The sequence below is a fragment of the Ctenopharyngodon idella genome, chromosome 10, assembly GCF_019924925.1.
Source record: "Ctenopharyngodon idella isolate HZGC_01 chromosome 10, HZGC01, whole genome shotgun sequence".
NCBI classification, from domain to species: domain Eukaryota; kingdom Metazoa; phylum Chordata; class Actinopteri; order Cypriniformes; family Xenocyprididae; genus Ctenopharyngodon; species Ctenopharyngodon idella.
Genome location: NC_067229.1, coordinates 16,387,228 through 16,405,000, shown reverse-complemented (window position 1 = coordinate 16,405,000; position 17,773 = coordinate 16,387,228). Strand labels below are relative to the sequence as shown.

At 35.9% G+C, this 17,773-nt stretch overlaps 1 protein-coding gene across 2 annotated transcripts in view; it reads right to left on the bottom strand.

Moving 5' to 3' along the window:
* The window catches only part of senp7b (SUMO specific peptidase 7b), a 43,157-nt gene that overhangs the window by 22,208 nt on the left and 3,176 nt on the right, over positions 1-17,773 (bottom strand). For both annotated transcript variants that reach the window (XM_051909535.1, XM_051909536.1), the window contains exons 3-9: positions 17,420-17,520; positions 16,874-17,134; positions 16,684-16,775; positions 14,492-14,673; positions 11,451-11,751; positions 6,756-6,853; positions 474-614 (exon numbers count right to left, since the gene is read on the bottom strand). In XM_051909535.1, coding sequence (XP_051765495.1) covers positions 474-614; positions 6,756-6,853; positions 11,451-11,751; positions 14,492-14,673; positions 16,684-16,775; positions 16,874-17,134; positions 17,420-17,520 — 1,176 coding nt within the window. The remainder of the gene's footprint in view (positions 1-473; positions 615-6,755; positions 6,854-11,450; positions 11,752-14,491; positions 14,674-16,683; positions 16,776-16,873; positions 17,135-17,419; positions 17,521-17,773) is intronic.

The window sequence follows — 17,773 nt, the reverse complement described above, 5'->3', positions numbered from 1 at the left end:
GGTTTTTTTTTCCCTGATAATTTGGCATGCAGTTTTCATACTCAATACGATTATACGATCTGCCCACCCTGTTTTATGAAGGCCCACCCGTTTGAACATTTCTGGCTACGCCCCTGCTGTATACTGTATACCTATGGTGCAATGATGTATAACTATTAGTTGATGTCTTGCTTTGGAGGCACGCATATGCAAATGTATTTGCCCGTGGGACGTCTCAGATCCCACAATATCAAAACGAGCCATTTTTTTCAAGCTTGATTAAATAAATGCTTTGTTTATAAAGAGGAGGACGTTTTAAGCTATGAAACTTGCAGGATGTTTTACTGGTACAAAGACATCTTATATGACAAAAGATCATTCCATGACCTCTTTAAGATCTTCTGGCTGATGTAAAATGGTCTGAGACCACTGGTGAACCACTTTTCTAATTTAACACAATTATAAATTATATTATCAGCACAAAACTTTCTCACCACAATGGTCCCGTTAGCCTGTGCCTCAACTGTGTCGTAATGAAGTCTGGTGAAGTCCAGTTCCATGATGGAAGGCACTTCTACTTTGGTTGTTGATCTTTCACCTCCTCCGTTTGTCTTTGGGCTATTTTGGTTCCCTGACTGAAACATGAAGAAAGAGAAAATAATCAAAGAAGAAAAACAACCTCAAGACCTTTTTACAGGTTAGCTACAACACTGTTGGCCAGACAAACATTTGGCCAGAAATATCCTTTGAGTTTTTAAAAAACTTAAGAAAAAAAATGTCTCTCAAGATCTCCTTACTTAAAACAGCAAAATTTAATAAAAACCACAATAAAAAAAATCATATATATTTTTAAAATGTACATTCAATCAAAAATAAAAAAAACGTTAAATAATTATAATTTATTAATATTTTTAATTATATAACTTTAATTTATAACATATTTTCTTCAATATACACTACTGTTAAAAAGTTTGGGGTAAGAATTTAGAGATTTTTAAAAGAAGTTTCTTGCAGTCATCAAGGCTGCAAAATACAGTAAAAATAGTAATATTGTAAAATATTTTTACAAATAAAATAACGGTTTCCTATTTTTATATATTTTTAAAATAATTTATTCCGGTGATTCAAAGCTGAATTTTCACATGGTCCTTCAGAAATCTTTCTAATATAGGGGCTTTCGCACTGAGTATTAGAATTAGCCACCGAGGTGGTCCCCCGAGAATGAAATGTTCCCCTAGGGCCATTTTCCTGGTTGCATTCGCACCTCCAGTAGGAACGCTGAACAGTGGTTTACTGAACAAATTGTGTCTGGTCTTTAAATTAATTCAGTTATAAGTAAAAAAATATATATATATATCTCTGCTAATGTTGTAATCTATATAGGGAGCCCTGACTTGCACATTGCTATAATATTAAAGGTTAACCTCAGAGCTATTTATTTTTACATATAATAATCAACACTCAAATAACAAATTGTATGCAAACATGTAAACTGCACATAAGGCAGTTTTTGCATTACCTTTTAAATCTAATTATAAAATTATGTTTTTACTCCAATTCGTTGTTGAAATATAATCATTTACACAATGGCTGTCATTTCCAGGACAGATTTAGGCTGCATTTACACTGCAAGTCTTAATGCACAGATCCGATCTTTTGACCATATCCGATTTTTTGGCCAGTGTGTTTACATTCACTTTTGACGCGACTGGTATCGGATATCTGTGTTTACATTACTTCCTGTCCCAAAATGATTGTCATTAATAGTTTTACATGCACATAGTAGACCCTCGGGTTTTGAATGGCCGTGCTATTAAAATTATTTATATATTTCATGTCGAGTGGCCACGCTTACCTGTCAGAATGGATAAGTTAACAGCTGTCAGTGTCATGGATGTATTGCAGCGCGAATTCTGACTGAACAGATATAGACTGGAAAATAAAGGTAATTTGCGTTTGATATTTTATCTACAGTTATCAGTTTTAGAATTCCATTTTTTGAATGAATTCGAGAGAGAGAGAGAGAGGAGAGAGAGAGAGAGAGAGAGAGTGTGAAGCTTTTGGCTTATAAGCAAAACAACAACACGGTGACGGCGGTCTCTTTTAAATTAACTGAGCAAAGGTTGAAATTCAGCTGCTGAATATTTGTGTGTGCGCGCAATTTCTTTCTAGAAAAATAGATAGCTAACGTTAGACAAATAAAGTTCCCACCTCAATAATAAAGCTGCAAATTTTTAGTGCGAGTGCATACAAGCACGTCTGCTTCATGATATAACATAAACTGAGCAAACGTGCCGCCCTCGCCTTGTGATGGCTTGGAATTCCAATGGGAATCGGATATACGTGTTTAGACGTAGGTCGCATGTCCAGAGATCGGATATGTATCGGATTTAAAACCACATTTGGAAGTAGCTCAGATCGGATGCGAAAAAAAATCGGATCTTGTGTGGATTTTTGTGTTTATACGTGTGCAACTAATTCCGATCTGTGTCAGATGTGAGCAAAAGATCGGATTTTTTGTGCCAGTGTAAACGCAGCCTTATTTAAACATATATTAAAAAATCAAGACATCACTAACAGGTTAAGTAAAATGTAATGAATATATAGGCTAATATAGCGCATTTATTTAGTGAAGAGTTCATTTCTCTAGTGAACTAACAAGCTCTGAACACTGAATGACTTGCCTGAGGTAAATGCTACATGACATTGTTTACAAGCTGTTTTATTAATATTTCCGCTGTTGAAACACGAGATGATACATTTCAGTAAGTTGTACTGTATCTTTCAACATACCTTCAGATGTTCATTCTGTAACTAGTAATTAAGAGGAAAGGATGCCTATACAGCTATCTGTCACTCCACATTAAAGAGCATCAAAAAGGCATTTTTTGTTTGAATTTTGTGATAAAATAGAATTTGAAAGATGACACTTCATTTCTTATCGAAAGTAACAAAACGTGGAGCTTATTGCGATTATTGGTGGTTAATTGTGGTTATACTACAATGCTGTATTCGTCGTGTACACATAAGACAGGTACCAAAAATATGTGTACCATCACACCCCTAATTACTATTTAATCAAATGTCAAGGAAGAAAAAATAGTTTTGTGACAAAGTAAAGAAGTCAACCTCAACATCGGGCAGGGGCTGGGCTGGGGCAGCAGGGGGCCGGGGGCGTTCTGTACGCCATGAGACTACCGCGTTTCGTACCGTGGGTATACACACACACACACACACACACACATATACAAGCACATACATACATAGACACATACATACAGTATGTATATACAGGCATACACACATACATATATATATAATTAATTGCGATTAATCGATTTGACGGCATTAATAGCCAGTTTTAAAGAACAACATTTATTTGAAATACAAATCGTTTGTAACTTTAAATGTCTTTAATGTCACTTTTGATCAATTTCAAACAATAAAAAAAGAAAATGTGTTAATTTTACATTGTAAAAAAAAAAGGTTTTTTAGATTATATTATACAATAATAATATATGTTAATATTCAGTTTTGGTTTATTCCATTAAATAAAAGTAAATAAAACAAAATCTGCTTTTCTTGAAATTACAAAAGATAAAAACACAGCAGCCATTTCCTCTTTTCAGAAAAATGTTTCTTATTTCGTTTGCATTCTAAACTGAACGTGACACACCAACCTGAGTCATATTGCACTAATCAACCTCAAACATCCTGACCCTGTGATCGAGAGCCGAAAGCTTCTCTCAAAGACTTTGAGTTCAGAATTGCAACAAATCCAAAATGCTGCATTCCAAACTACCTCTCATGCAAGGGTCCCGCAGTGGATTTGTTCGCCTGTCACAAAAAATAACACTAACTGAAGATGTGTCCTGCTTGGAAAACAATACTAACCATGCTGACAATGGAAATTTGTTGATAGAGTTTGGTGAACCATTGTAAACAATGGTAAATTTGAAACTACTACCATACTGAACAAATCTAGACTTCATAAGACAGATGTACGTGAAGATAAGTTGAAATGAGTCAACACTTATACACTCTTTGGCACAGTTTCAAAGCTTAAACAAAGAGTTTCAAGACTGATTCTTGAGGTCACAAAAGCTTTATCCAAAGAGTGTAGGTTAGGTTTTAACACTGGTAGAGACATTTGAAGATCAATCAAAGTAGTGATGTCATGAGAACCGATACTTTGGTACCAAGTCAGTATCAACATTTTAAAATACTGACAGTACTTGTTTTTCTACAGTTTTGTAAGTACCGATGGTTGAACCTAAACAGATTATCAGAGAAAATCAGTAATTTAAAAAGTTTCTGTGAGACATAATTACACAATGTGAATGATTCAGCGATACCGCGTCTTCTCTTTCTCTCTCAAAATCCGCAAATAGCTTCACATCCATAGTATCCACATTAATTTGTCTGAGCTGCACAATGCAATCCAAGACTTTAGCGCACATCGTTTTACATCATGCCTATTTATAAATACAAGTGATTTTAAGCTGTAAAGTACTGAAATGACTAAATGAAATGTCGACCCAGGACAAGGTACAGGACTGTGAAGCTTTAGGGGTGTTGATGAAAGGGATCTACTCCGTTTATGTTTTTGAATCTGATCCGGACAAAGACTTGAACGATTTGTCTTGAGTGATTTTCTCAGCTTTTTGGTTGGGGAAACACTGGCAGGGAAAGAGTTGTGTATAAAAATAGTAAACATTTTAAATTGTAATAATTTTCATATTACTATCATTTTTACTGTTTTTTTTTTATAAAATATATGCATCCTTAGTGAGCATAATAGACTTCCTTCAAAAATGTAAAAAAAAAAAAAAATTATATATATCTCTTATATCTTAACAAACTCAAACTTTTGAACGGTAGTGTATGTATTTGTCCAGCTTTGGGACACTTCGAAAACTGTATAAAAGGCATGGTGAAGTGAGGATTGTATTTTAAAAATTTAGATGTGTGTACAGCCCTTTTATACAGTGTAAAAATACTTGCAATTTAATCTATGTAAAACGTAAACTGTAATACAATAGAATGTCGACACCATTTGCGAATTAACACGCTTTTATTAATATTTAATTTTCAACTTTCTTTAGTGTGTAATGTTGCTGTTTGAGCATGAAAAAGGTCTGCAAGGTTACAAAGCACAATGTCAGTCCAAAAGGAGTTATTCTCTATATCACTAAACACTGTTTCTGAACTCCCTGAAACCCCTCCATTGTAGTCTTGAGTTTTCTTCCAGGAACAAACCCATGACAATATTCCTTAAAGGTGCAGTATGCAGGATTTCTGTCCGCTAGAGGTCGCTAGAGGCCTATTCAAAAGAAAGGCGTAGCTTGATGACGCCAAGTTTGAGCGCGGAAACTTGGGACACGTGGTCTTCACCTCAACGGACGGTGCAAAAGAATAGGGATAGGACTCGGGAAGAAATCATGTTCATGGATGCGATTATTAATGTTATTGTAGTATGAAGCAGAGCAGGACGAGTGTTGTGGGAGCTGAACGAGGCTGCTGGAGCGATTGCGCAACACACGCCTCACGAGCAGTGGAACTTTTATTATGCCACAGTTGCCGGCGCCGCTTCTTTCCGGTCATGAGTATGAGGTAACACAGCTCTGTTTATCATAATAGACACATTTGAGAGTGTTGAAAATGTAATAACGTTACTCTGTGCGTTCGCTTGGTGGCTGCTGTGAGACACTTGTTTGAGACACACTGCAGTAAACTAGATTGATTTTAGAATATCATATTAAATGCTGGATGGCTTGTGTTGATAAATGGCATACAATACGTTTTAAAATGAATTGCATCATGGAGAAAACGCTGTATTACTGTTACTATTAAAACGTGTAATATATTAAAGTGTCTTTGGTGTTTCCATGGTTTCTACAAAATAAAACCGGAAACCGAGGCAGACTGAGGGTTAACACGGGTATGACGCAATTGACAGGCGACTCCTCACACATCCCGGAGCCTTGGTTAAAATTGCAATTTTCTCACAATTTACAAATAGTTGGAAACATTTGGGATATTGTAAGTACTCAAATGAACAAAATATATAACACTGGCCTAGTGGTTTTTGGATATTTTACTGTAAAAATCTTACATATTGCACCTTTAATTAAGTCGTGCAAAACAAAGGGACGGGACCTGGTTGAGTTGAGTTAGTAGTGTGCTAAAACTTGTGGTTATGGTTGACCAATCACAACACACTGATCCAGCCGACCAATCAGAGCACATTACGCTATTCAGAAGGAGGGACTACATAGACACAGGAACTAAACAGGGCTGCGTTTCATAAGCATAAGTTGATCATACAACAATTGCCACCAATGGTCTCTATGGTCAACTTAGGCTTACGATGCTTTTGGGAAACGCAACCCAGAGCGTTACTGACAGACTGGGAAGAAAGAAAGAGCTGCAACAATATCAAATGTGTGAAAAATTATGTGTTTTTTGAACATTCAAGCATGAAAAACCTATTCTAGTAGAGCCCAAAAACAAAATCAAGACTTTGTAAAAGTCTATGTATAAATATGGGCTCTTTAATTGTTGAGCGTCAATAATAAATGTCACCAGATATGATTTTTGTTTAGCATCCCGGCTGGGTTTGACTCATAAATAAATTATTTGTAAAATAAATAGTGACTTTTGTAATCAGCTTTAAAATAAAGTGTGTGCTAAATGAATAAATGCAACGTTTCACATACAGTCGTTAACTTCAGAAGGAAAATATCTTAAATCTACACCCATTCTTTATCCATTACCTGAGCATCCCTGATCCCCTCAGAGATCCGCTGCTCTTGCAAACTTCCAGAGACTTCATTCATCTCATCGGCTCCTTCATCATCGCTGGACAGCACGACTGAAGGGGAAAGACATTCACCAATCAGAAGCAAGGACCAGAATTATGTGTTAAAATGCCTTTGTACAAAAAGGTCAGATGTTCTTGCTTCCACTGAAGCACACAGGATGTTCTTTGGAACATGAATCCTAAGGTTTTGCACATTATATGCAGATAATATAATTTGCGATGAAAACTTTTATATTAAATTAGGAACAAATGAAGAATAGAAGCAGTGGTGTCAGACTTATGGACCACACCGCACATGTCTAAACGTTCTGGAGGACAAAAAAAACAAACTTCAGACCTCCTAGATAAACTTCTGATGCTACATTTTCCAATGAGGTAAATGCAAGTCCTGACAGATGTTTCCTTCAGTAAACAGTTTGTATGTGTATTTGAAAAGTTCACATGATTAACATCATCGAGGGTCAAATGATCGTTTCTACACTGTGTTCTTACAATTCAATATTATGTTTCTAATAAAGTTACCGGCCAATTTTTACTTGCATTTGGCACTTGATGAGTGTTAATTTTGGAACATGTATTTATCTTTTTCTCTCCTTCTCTGTAGCAGAAGCCTCTCTTTGGCTGGGTCTCATAATGGGCTTTGGGAGAGAAACGGGGACATGGGTAATCCTCTCTCTTTTTTTCAACCTTCCCTTCCTCTTCCTGTCTACCAATTCATCAGAAAACAATAACAAATTCAATGCTGCCCATCTGTTTTTGCTATATTAAAATGGCTCGAATTGGACAGATTTGCAAACTGAGTGGACATTTGTTAGCCATTCAAATCAATCCATTCAAATCCTCTTTTTTCAGATCATCACTACAGGAAAAAATTAATGTGAACTGAAGCTTTTAAGGATGAAAAAACACCATAAAACTAGTCTTATAAAGCCATTCGATAGCTTTGTGCAAGGAAAACAACCGAAAAATCGAAAGAATAACTCTCTTGAGCCAGATCTTTTCAATTCATCAGCTGATCTGGTTCACATAACCAGTCTGAATGAACTCAGTGACTTAATGATCTGGACTGGAACAGAAGATTATTAGTGAAGAATGAAGCTGTATCTCAAACAAAGCTGTCATATGACTTCAGAAGACTTGGAATAATGCGAAGGTACGTAATTAATGACAGAATTTCAGTTTTTGGATGAACCATTCCTTTAATGGCAACCATAATAGGGGATAAAGAGTTTAGGACGAGCTGATCATGAGGAGGAGGATGGTACATCTGCGTTCCTCTCTAGCAGACAGAGGTGTAATGGGCTTTACTCAGAGCTTGAGGTCAGGATTCTAGTAATCTAGATTGTGAGAGTGAATGCTGCTATTCTGCACACTTAAAGACATTAATCTTTATAAGGTCATCCTTCATCCAACGACAGCTCAGAACAGACGCTGCCTCCAAGAACAATGGAACCGACTGTCTTGGAAAAGACAAGTCGTTTTTTTTTTTTTTTTTTTTTTTACAAGTCGGTGTAATTCAGTTTCACTCTCTTTTTTTTGTTTACACTTAATCTGCATTTCTCAATCCAGATTCCATTTTGTGCATTGGTGGAAGTTTACTATTTTATTCAGGGATGCACAATATATCGGTTCCATATCAGTTGCCTTTTTTGTACCTGTCAGGTTTATTCAGTTTCACTTCTTTTTAAGTTCAACCTCAATTTGAACTTTTCAATCCAAATTCTACTACGTCCATTGGTGAAAGTCTACTAATTTAGGGATGCACTATATATCTGTACAATATCAGTTATCAGAAAAGGATTCTTTTTTACCTGTCAGGTTAATTTAGCTTTACTTGAAAGCGAAAGTACGACCATTCATAAAGGTGTGGAGTAGAGCGAGCGTTTTCAATCAATTCCTATAGAAGTTGAGCTTTAATAGGAATTAACTGAAAATGCTCACTTTGCACCAGTGGACACGCACCATAGACCCTTTTCACAGACTGTGATGACACGTCTTATCATCAATATCGTAAATCCTGCAAAGTTTTTTTTTTATATTTTCTTTTTTAAAAAAAAACGTATGAACATTTATAACAATATACTTAGTATTAAATTACCGTTGCATCAAATTACAAAAAAAAATTGTTAACGCTGCTATTAGGGTGTTTCTAATTAAGTGGCTATGGGAGTGATGGTAAAAAATACATCTTCCTCTCTTCTGACTGCCGTTACCAATCACTCTGTTTTTTTCCTCTTTTTGAAAGTTAAGAAAACACTATTGTAGAATTTTTCTTTTGCTATTTCTGCAAATGGAAACACAAAAAAAATTTATTTAATGAAGTCTTTCATTCACCACAATAAAAGTTTACCCAACTATGACGACTTCCGCTTCTGAGAAACCCAAAAATGTGAAAAGGGTCTATTATTAATGCCTGTACGGCCATGCGCATTTTACTTTCACTTTCAAATTAGCGCCAATTCGGGAGCAGCGATTGCTTGAATGATGGGTCCATTATTATTCTTAATGAAAAACACAATAACTAAACAGAACAATGACAAACTCGCTTAAATGGGCGCTTTTACATTTCTCTTTGAAACTAAATCTTCCGCCGTCGTCTTGTCAGTCAAGAGTGAGGCAAAATAGGCGAAGTGAGGTGAAATCTGACTCCTGCTGCTGATCTGTACTGCGACTCTCAATTAGCTCACAAAACAATTTTTTTTTTTACTATTAAAAAAAAAAAAAAAAAATTTAAAAAAAGACGGTGGGGAGGCAATACTGCGGTGGGCAAGTGATGTTGCCGGTGTTGCGGCTGAACACCAGTAACACCGGCAACACCGACTATCGCAGCAAGCCTACCTCAAGTTATAATGATTTTAGGCTGCCTAAACGCGTTATAACATATTGTGAACAGCCTGAATGAGGGCACTTATGTGAACATTCATTTTAACGTCTCTGTTATATGCCACGCAAGTCTATAGTGTGCGTGTGAGACAATGTTTTCTTCTGTTGTCTGAGAGTTGATTATTTTTTAAAGACAATAATTGCACAACCTATTCAATATTCCATAATTAAATCAACTAATCAAATATTCAAAATGTCCTGTGCCAAATACACTACTTCAGGGTTCGGTATGGCCCTGTATGACGTCATAAAGGGCAGAATTCCCTGTATGGGCACTTCTCCCGGAAGACCGCGCGCACACATCACCAGAGCGTGAGCAAGAGCACACCCATCAACATGCTTCATTTGGTTATGGAAGTTGTCAGCAGCACTGCACAGGATTTGCTCGAGAAAGATTTGTAATTTTGTTTTTAGACCACGAAATCAACAATGTCACCAAAGAAGTGTGTTTTTGGTTGTGAGGAAAAGATAACCTTGTTCAACTTCACAAAGAACCCAGCGTTAAGGGAACAGTGGATACAGTTTTTATGGGGCAGCAACAGAGTTGTGCAAGCGTGTTGGTTTATTTGTTCCCAGCATTTAGGTGACGAATGTTTTATAAACAAGGCCCAGTTCGACGCTGGATTTGCAGATCATTTGAAACTGAAAGACGGAGCGATCTCAGCGATAAAAGATCCCATTCATGAGTCGGAACCACAGGCGGTAAGTAAAACTGCATCAAATGTCTGTGTTTTGTTGGCAATCGTGCATATAATGTAAACAACACGAACATACACTGAATCAAAATTTATCCAGGGATAATGCGAAATGTATTGTGCTTGTGACTCTTTAGCTCCACCCACGGCACGTCTTTAGGAGCTTGACTATTTTCGGAAAGAAGCGGTACAGCTGTATCTGTCTTTTAAAAATCTGATAAAACTAAAGACTCCTCAGAGATATGAAACATGAAATACTACTCTATAGGTACTCAAGATTAATATGAGATTGTCAGAAACTGTGTCCCCTTTAATTACACTGTTGAATGTAATCTTTAACAAATCTCAAGATGAATATCCATTTTAATAATGTAAATTATAATGTTGTGATGCCTACATTCACTTGTAGCATTCATTGATTTAGTTTTTAGATTTTCAGCCAAACTGCTGTACAATTTTAAGATCGGCAAAAAAACAAAAATAATTATCAGCTTATCATATTAGCCAGAATTGTAATATTGGTGCATCTTTATTTTTGATTATTTTTTATTTATTATCATTACTTGTTATTCATTTTGACAAACTCCTGATGGCACAAGCCATATTTTGGGACTAAAATGTCATGAAGAATTGAGGGTGGGCTCTTTTGACTTGGACAAGTAAGCAACCAACTAACAACCATGCAGATCACCATAGCAACTTCACAGCAAAGTTCTGGAAACTCCCTGTGGTTACAAGTTTTGCACGGGCAATCAACATTCACATATTTGTTAGAAAAAGTAAATATCTAGTTAGTTGGAGTTATCTTGACCTCCTGACCGTTTCCAAGAACAAGGTCTGGTGCCTCTGCCAATCAGTGCGTTTAAGACATACGTCTTACATTAAAGACAAAGGCTCACGTTCACTTTTTTCAAGTGTTTATGGGGTAAGTTGGCATACACGTCATGCAAAAGCTGTTAAATGAACTACCCAGCACCCTGGAGGGTAAGAAAGTTTAAATAAGGCAAGTTTGCCCTCAATGTTTGAGAAGTGGTGGAAAGAATAAAATGAAGAAAAAAAAACAAACGTACTTGGCTCTGTGGAGCTGGGCTTGGTTCTCTTGTAGGTCTTGCAGAAAACGTGGGGCTTCCTCCTCAATCTGTTGCAGTAAAAAGACCCAAAAGGGTCTTTGCTCTTGGCCTCTGGTGTGGAAGTAGGTGGGTCTTTTCTAACAGGCACAGAGGTGGCAGCACTTTCTCCAGAGGACCTCAGATGTCTAGCTGGAGCTTCCTGAACGTAGCGGCCTGAATGGAGGCTGGGTTCATGACTGGACGGTTTGGAAACAGATTCTTCATTCGACACAGTTCCATTCTTGTTTTTGCTTGCTACATTCTGGAGTCAGAATACAAGGGACAACAGAAAAGAATAAAGTGGTTACAGATGGCATAACGGTTGCTTTTGAAAGATCTAATATTTTAATATTAATTAGGTAACATGACCAAATGCTTCAGAAAGCAACTTTAGCATAATGTAATTAGTATTTATGACCTAACACTTGTCATGGTGGGAATCATAACTTCGCTACATGAGTACCAATGTAGGTATGACCAAAGAAATAGGTATGAATTGTCCTACTATGGTGAAAATTCAGCTCAAGTATATTAATTAGGTAGCATGGCTGAACGTCAGACCTAATTAAAGGGATAGTTCACCCAAAAATGAAAATTTGCCATTAATCAATCTACTGAAGAAAAAAAAAAAAAAAAAAAAAAAAGACACCAACATCTTGGATGACCATAGAGTAAGCAAAAAATTAATAGCAAGTTTTCATTTTTGGGTGAACTATCCCTTTAGTATTTATGACCCAAGACTTTGCCACAGTATGATTTATACAAGCCCTACTATGGTAAAGGCTCAGATAATGAATATTAAAGGTTTAGTTCACCCAAAAATGAGAATTCTGTCATTAATTACTCATCCTCATGTTGTTGACATAAAGCTCTCAGATTTCATCAAAAAGATCTTTGTTTGCGTTCCGAAGATGAACGAAAGTCTTACGGGTTTGGAACAACATGAGGGTGAGTAATTAATGACATAATTTTCATTTTTGGGTGAACTAACCCTATAAGTAACAGGACTGTAGGGTTTTGAGGCAACATCACATCAGTATAACATCATTTATATTAATATATATATTTATATTCATATATATATTTATATAAGTCCTTACAAGTCCTTCTATGGAGAAGCTATTCTTCATGAATATTAATTAGGTAACATGACTGGATGGTCAGTGTGACCTCATTTACATTTATATGCCAAGACATTTTTCTGGATGCTCTGTGACATTATAAAGTAGATGTCAGACCTAATTAGATGTCAGACCTAATTAATATTTATTAGCCAACACTTAGCCATGGTGGGATTTGTAAATTCACCACCAGTTTACCAATGACGTTATGACCTAAGGAATATTTCCGAGTCCTACTATGGTAAAGGATCAGATCATGAATAACATAACATGACTAGATGCTCCTAGAAATTTATGAGGCAACCTCAAGATAACCTAATTTATATTTATGAGCCAAGACTTTGGCATAGTACATTTTTCATGTTGCAACATCGCTCTAAACCAACTAATATATAATATGTCCTATTATAGTGAAGGTTTGGTTCATGAATATTAATTAGGTACCATGACAGGGTGGTCCAAGAAGGTTATTATACAAAGTAAGTGTGATGTGACGATGTCATTTAAATTGATGTTCATTGTACAAGTAGGTATGACATAATCAGAAAGCCTTAATTAATATTCATGAGCTAAGACTTTGCTGCAAACTATATTATGTTAAAATACAGGCTCTTAAATATAAATAAGCTCAAAGTAACGTTGCCTCATAACCTTTCTGGGTACAATGGTGAATTCATGAATATTGGTTAGGTAACATGACTGGATGCTCCAGGAAGCAGCACCAGTATCTAAATAATATTCATGAGCTAAGACTTCACCATAGAAAGATTCATAATTTGACTAATTGACCATATGCACGGTTACTTCTTGGTTTTCGTTAAGCCAGCTTGGGCATTTACGGTAAACTGTTAGCTGTCATTCTGTACTCGCTGTACATCAACACAAAACCATCAATGGTTGTCTTTTTAATGTTGTTTTTTATATTTTAATGCAGTTATCACACTTAACTAATTTGCCAATAAACCAGTTTTATTGATTGCAATAAAGACAAAGCTAATGGGAATATTTAAATAAGAAACATTGTGTCTATAATTGGACACGCAACATTTTTCCAGCACTTCAAATGTTATTTTTAATATGATGACCAAAAACATTAGCCTACTTGTTTATCCTTCTAGAATTGTCAGCAATATTGTAAAACCAAACGTTTCAAGATGTAGGAAATACAACATTCGATAGAAAACACTTTCATTTAAAAATAAAAAAGACTTTAATTACCACTATAACCTGTAGATGGCGGCAGAGGAGCATTTATTGGATCATATTCGCCATTTCCTGTAATATTTTTTTCCATGTTTCACTGTTGAATAAATATTAAACATTATAAAATCACTAGGTTTAAAAATAAATTGTCAAGGTAAAGTATGAAGTCTCATGAAAAACATTAACATTTCTTGTGAACAAATTACACAGAAAGCAGGCACCACACTCTCGCTCCCCTTTATAATCACTGGCTAGCACACTTGTGAAAACTTCCATTTTGTTCAATGAATATAAAAAAAAGTGCACAATAAATCCTTAATTTACAGTGTGTTTTTTTTTTTTTTTTTTTTTTACACGAAAGTCTGAAAACTGATGCTTGAATTGAACTTTCCTGAAGAGGAACACTGAGGGATTCGTCTTTTTTATGTTGTCTTTTGTATGAATAACTAAATTTATGCTAGGCCTTACTATTTAAGTGACTATATTTTGATTATAAAGTATTACACTACTGATGCTGTTAAAGCTACCTCAGGACACTGAAGATACCAGCTGGCTTATATTATTGCAGAAGTTCTTAAGAATGTTCCGTGCATACGGTCAATTGAATGGGTACTACAGATACTTTACTGAGGTCTGGAGTTGAATGGCCTTCACTGAATGATCAGAACACCATCTCACCTCAGAGATGTCACAAACAGAACCTGTGGACTTTAATTTACGGTCAGTCTGAGAGGCGTGACCCAGGTTCTCTGGAGAAGATGACCGCGGTGTCTCTTTTACCGGAGAACAGCCTTGTGTCCCTTCCATTTCTTCTTCCTCATGGAAAAGCCCACATGCCTCCAGTTGCCCCGGATCCAGGCCTAACAAGATGGAATGACAGAGAACTTGGTTAAATAAAAAAAAAAGAAAAAGAAAACTCTGGGACTTTACAAGCAGCACATAACCTTCTCCTAACGACTGTTTTTTCTCTTTATGCACTCTCCAGTACATATAAAACGGCCTTATTGACCAAATATCATTCCTCCACCTTGGTGGAGGTCACATCAGCCATGAAACGGGGCTAAATAGCTCAAATCCCCAGAGACATGGAACTAGACAGAGTATAAGTGAGAGGGCCAGCGAAAAAGAGAGCAGCAGGACCATTTTAACAGATCCGTAAAGTTAAGCATTTGTTTATTTATCAGCGATCCGAAGCCAGGAAAACTCTGATGCCGTCCAATATTATGTAGAGCAGGGAGTGAAGGAGGGTCAAAGGGAAGGAGACAGCTGTGAGATGTTAAACATTCTGCCTAAAGCACAATGGAGGGAAAGAAGAGAGAGACAAAGCTGATCATTAAGGTACTTAGAGATGCAAAAACTCAGTAAAGCCCAAAAATGGGTCATTTTCCCTCATTAGCTTCTTGATAATCTACATCAGATATCTCAGCCAAAGTTTACAGTTTACTTTAACTGCTTATTTAGTTTAACAATCCAACTCATTAGGGAGCAACCAAAGTCTCTTTCTGAATTACGCAGGAACAGTTACACTATATCGTATTTGTATTTTGGCAAGATTCAGTATATAGGTCAATTTTAGTTTTAATTTATGGTTACTTTTATTATATATTTTTATATTTTCTGAAGAATATGGTGTGTACGCATGCAAAACTCTGTGCCACAGCTCTAATGTGGTTGCCAAGTAATAAAAAGTTATAAGTAATAAAATATATAATAAATTATATAAACAAAACTTATTTTATGATATAAATATATATATAATTGTCCATGTTAATAGGACAGTGTAACTAATAAACTAATATATATTATATATATATATATATATACATACACACACACTGTATATATTATTTTTATATATATACTGTATATATTATTTATACTATCTACACCTTGTATTATAAATATATTTAAATAAATGATTATTTAACAGTAAAATAACGATGCCGACTCATCATCACCACAGTAGTGGAAGCACTTATATGCATGTTTTATACGGATTACATAATCTGAGAATATTTGTTTTCCACTTTGTTCAATCATTTGACATTTCAAGCTTTCTATAGATATATTTCTCATGTCTGTGAGGAAAGTGTACATTGAGTCTTGGTTTATTTTTTTGACTCGCTCAAGTTCACAGAGATCGAGACGGCAGAAAGCGTATCCTGTTTGTTTTCTTTATTTTACAAAGGCACAACGTTTACACAAATAAAAGTAGACCCTTTCAAACCATTTCAAATGATGTATTATGCTTATCTGTATGACCAAAAATGATGGAGTATTTTAAGTTATATCCGTTGTTGTCAGGAAAAAAATGCAAGTGATCGCGCTAGCGCCTCCATGTCTTGCAGTAAGGTTGCTATACTTCAGCTTCCACACTCTGCACAAACACTTGGATATGCGCCTAATAACAGCGCACATTTATCTAGATTAACGTTCGAGAGCGCAACCATATTTGAGGTCATCGGATGATAGGCGAACGTTTGGATTTAATGCCTAACATACAGTAATTACCACAAGGACCCGCCATTAACGACCTGTCCCTCACAGGCTTTTTTTTTTTTTTTAGCTGAAAACAGTGTTGTGTAAAAGGCTATACTTTTAATAAATAATATTTCAGTTAGTTTCAAAAGCAATGTTTATAATTTTCATTTAGTTTAAGTTGTAAAAATACTTAAACTCTGGGGGGGGGGGGGATTAAACCAAAAAGACAATAAAAAAAAACAAAATAAAAAAAAAAAACATAAAATCGACAAAAACAACAAAATTAAAATGAAAATGGCATTAGAAAATATAAAAATAAAAACAAATAAAAAATATTATGAAATACTACAACACTATATTAATGATCCTAAAATAACTCAGGGACGTACCTCTACGAATCTTGAACGAGGAGCTTTCAGATGCCCCCATATGGTTCTCATCACGGCTGAGAAGAGTATCGGACGCTCTTTTAGGTCTCCACCTAAAACACATACATGTTATAAAACCCACTAGATCATACCAAAATCTCCTTCTCTGGACCATGTGTACTAACCACCAAATCATGGTTCACATTCTCACCTGTTATTTACTGTGAAGTCTCTCCCTGCCGTGGGAGTTTGACATTGCGGTCTGAAACCGGGCGTCTCAGACACCTTACTAGGCGTCCCGTTCGCTCGAACAGGGCTGATTTTTATTGGCTGTTTGTTCATTTTAAAACTGAACACTCCACGTGTGGTTCCTCTGGGAATGTTATCTGAGCAGGTGCGTGTGATGCGGCCTGGCGTATGTGCGTCAGGTGAAAGATCCGGTCTCTCACCACTGAGGGATGGCCTGATGGGCCTGAAATGGAAGAACGGACACAAATGTAAATAAAATCAGCCATTTTGCAATTGATAATGGTATTTTGCTCTCTAAATGTGGTTCAGATCCTTGTTACAATGTACCATAAGTCTGACTTCTCAAAAGTTGCACACTTAGGTTTAATACTTAGGTTAGGTACTGTTTAAAATCTTTCAACTTGTACTGTAACAGTGAAGATGTAACAAATACCAGTTTCAAAGTAAATAAATAGCTCCATCTAGTGATAGTTTCAAAACTTTCAAAGCATGTTATTTTCAGTCTCACCTCACTGATTCACTCCTCTGACCATCTTTTGACAGCATATTTCCATTAGAACTTGTTTTATGGGGTTTTCTTCCATTAAGAGTGACAGAACCCCATTGCATCTATGGAACAAGAAATGTTTTAACAAAGAGCAAAAGGAGTAGCTTTACATACAACTACAGTATTTGGCTTCACAGAGCAAATCTATTCTCCTTTAAATGAGACTGTAAAGCCCCGTTCACACCAAGAATGATAACTATAAAGATAAATAAATAGTTATAAAAATAGTTCTAAATATAAAAGAATAGCACAGTTCACACCACAACTATATCAACACAGAAAAACGATACTTTTGGAATCACATTCAGAGCGATT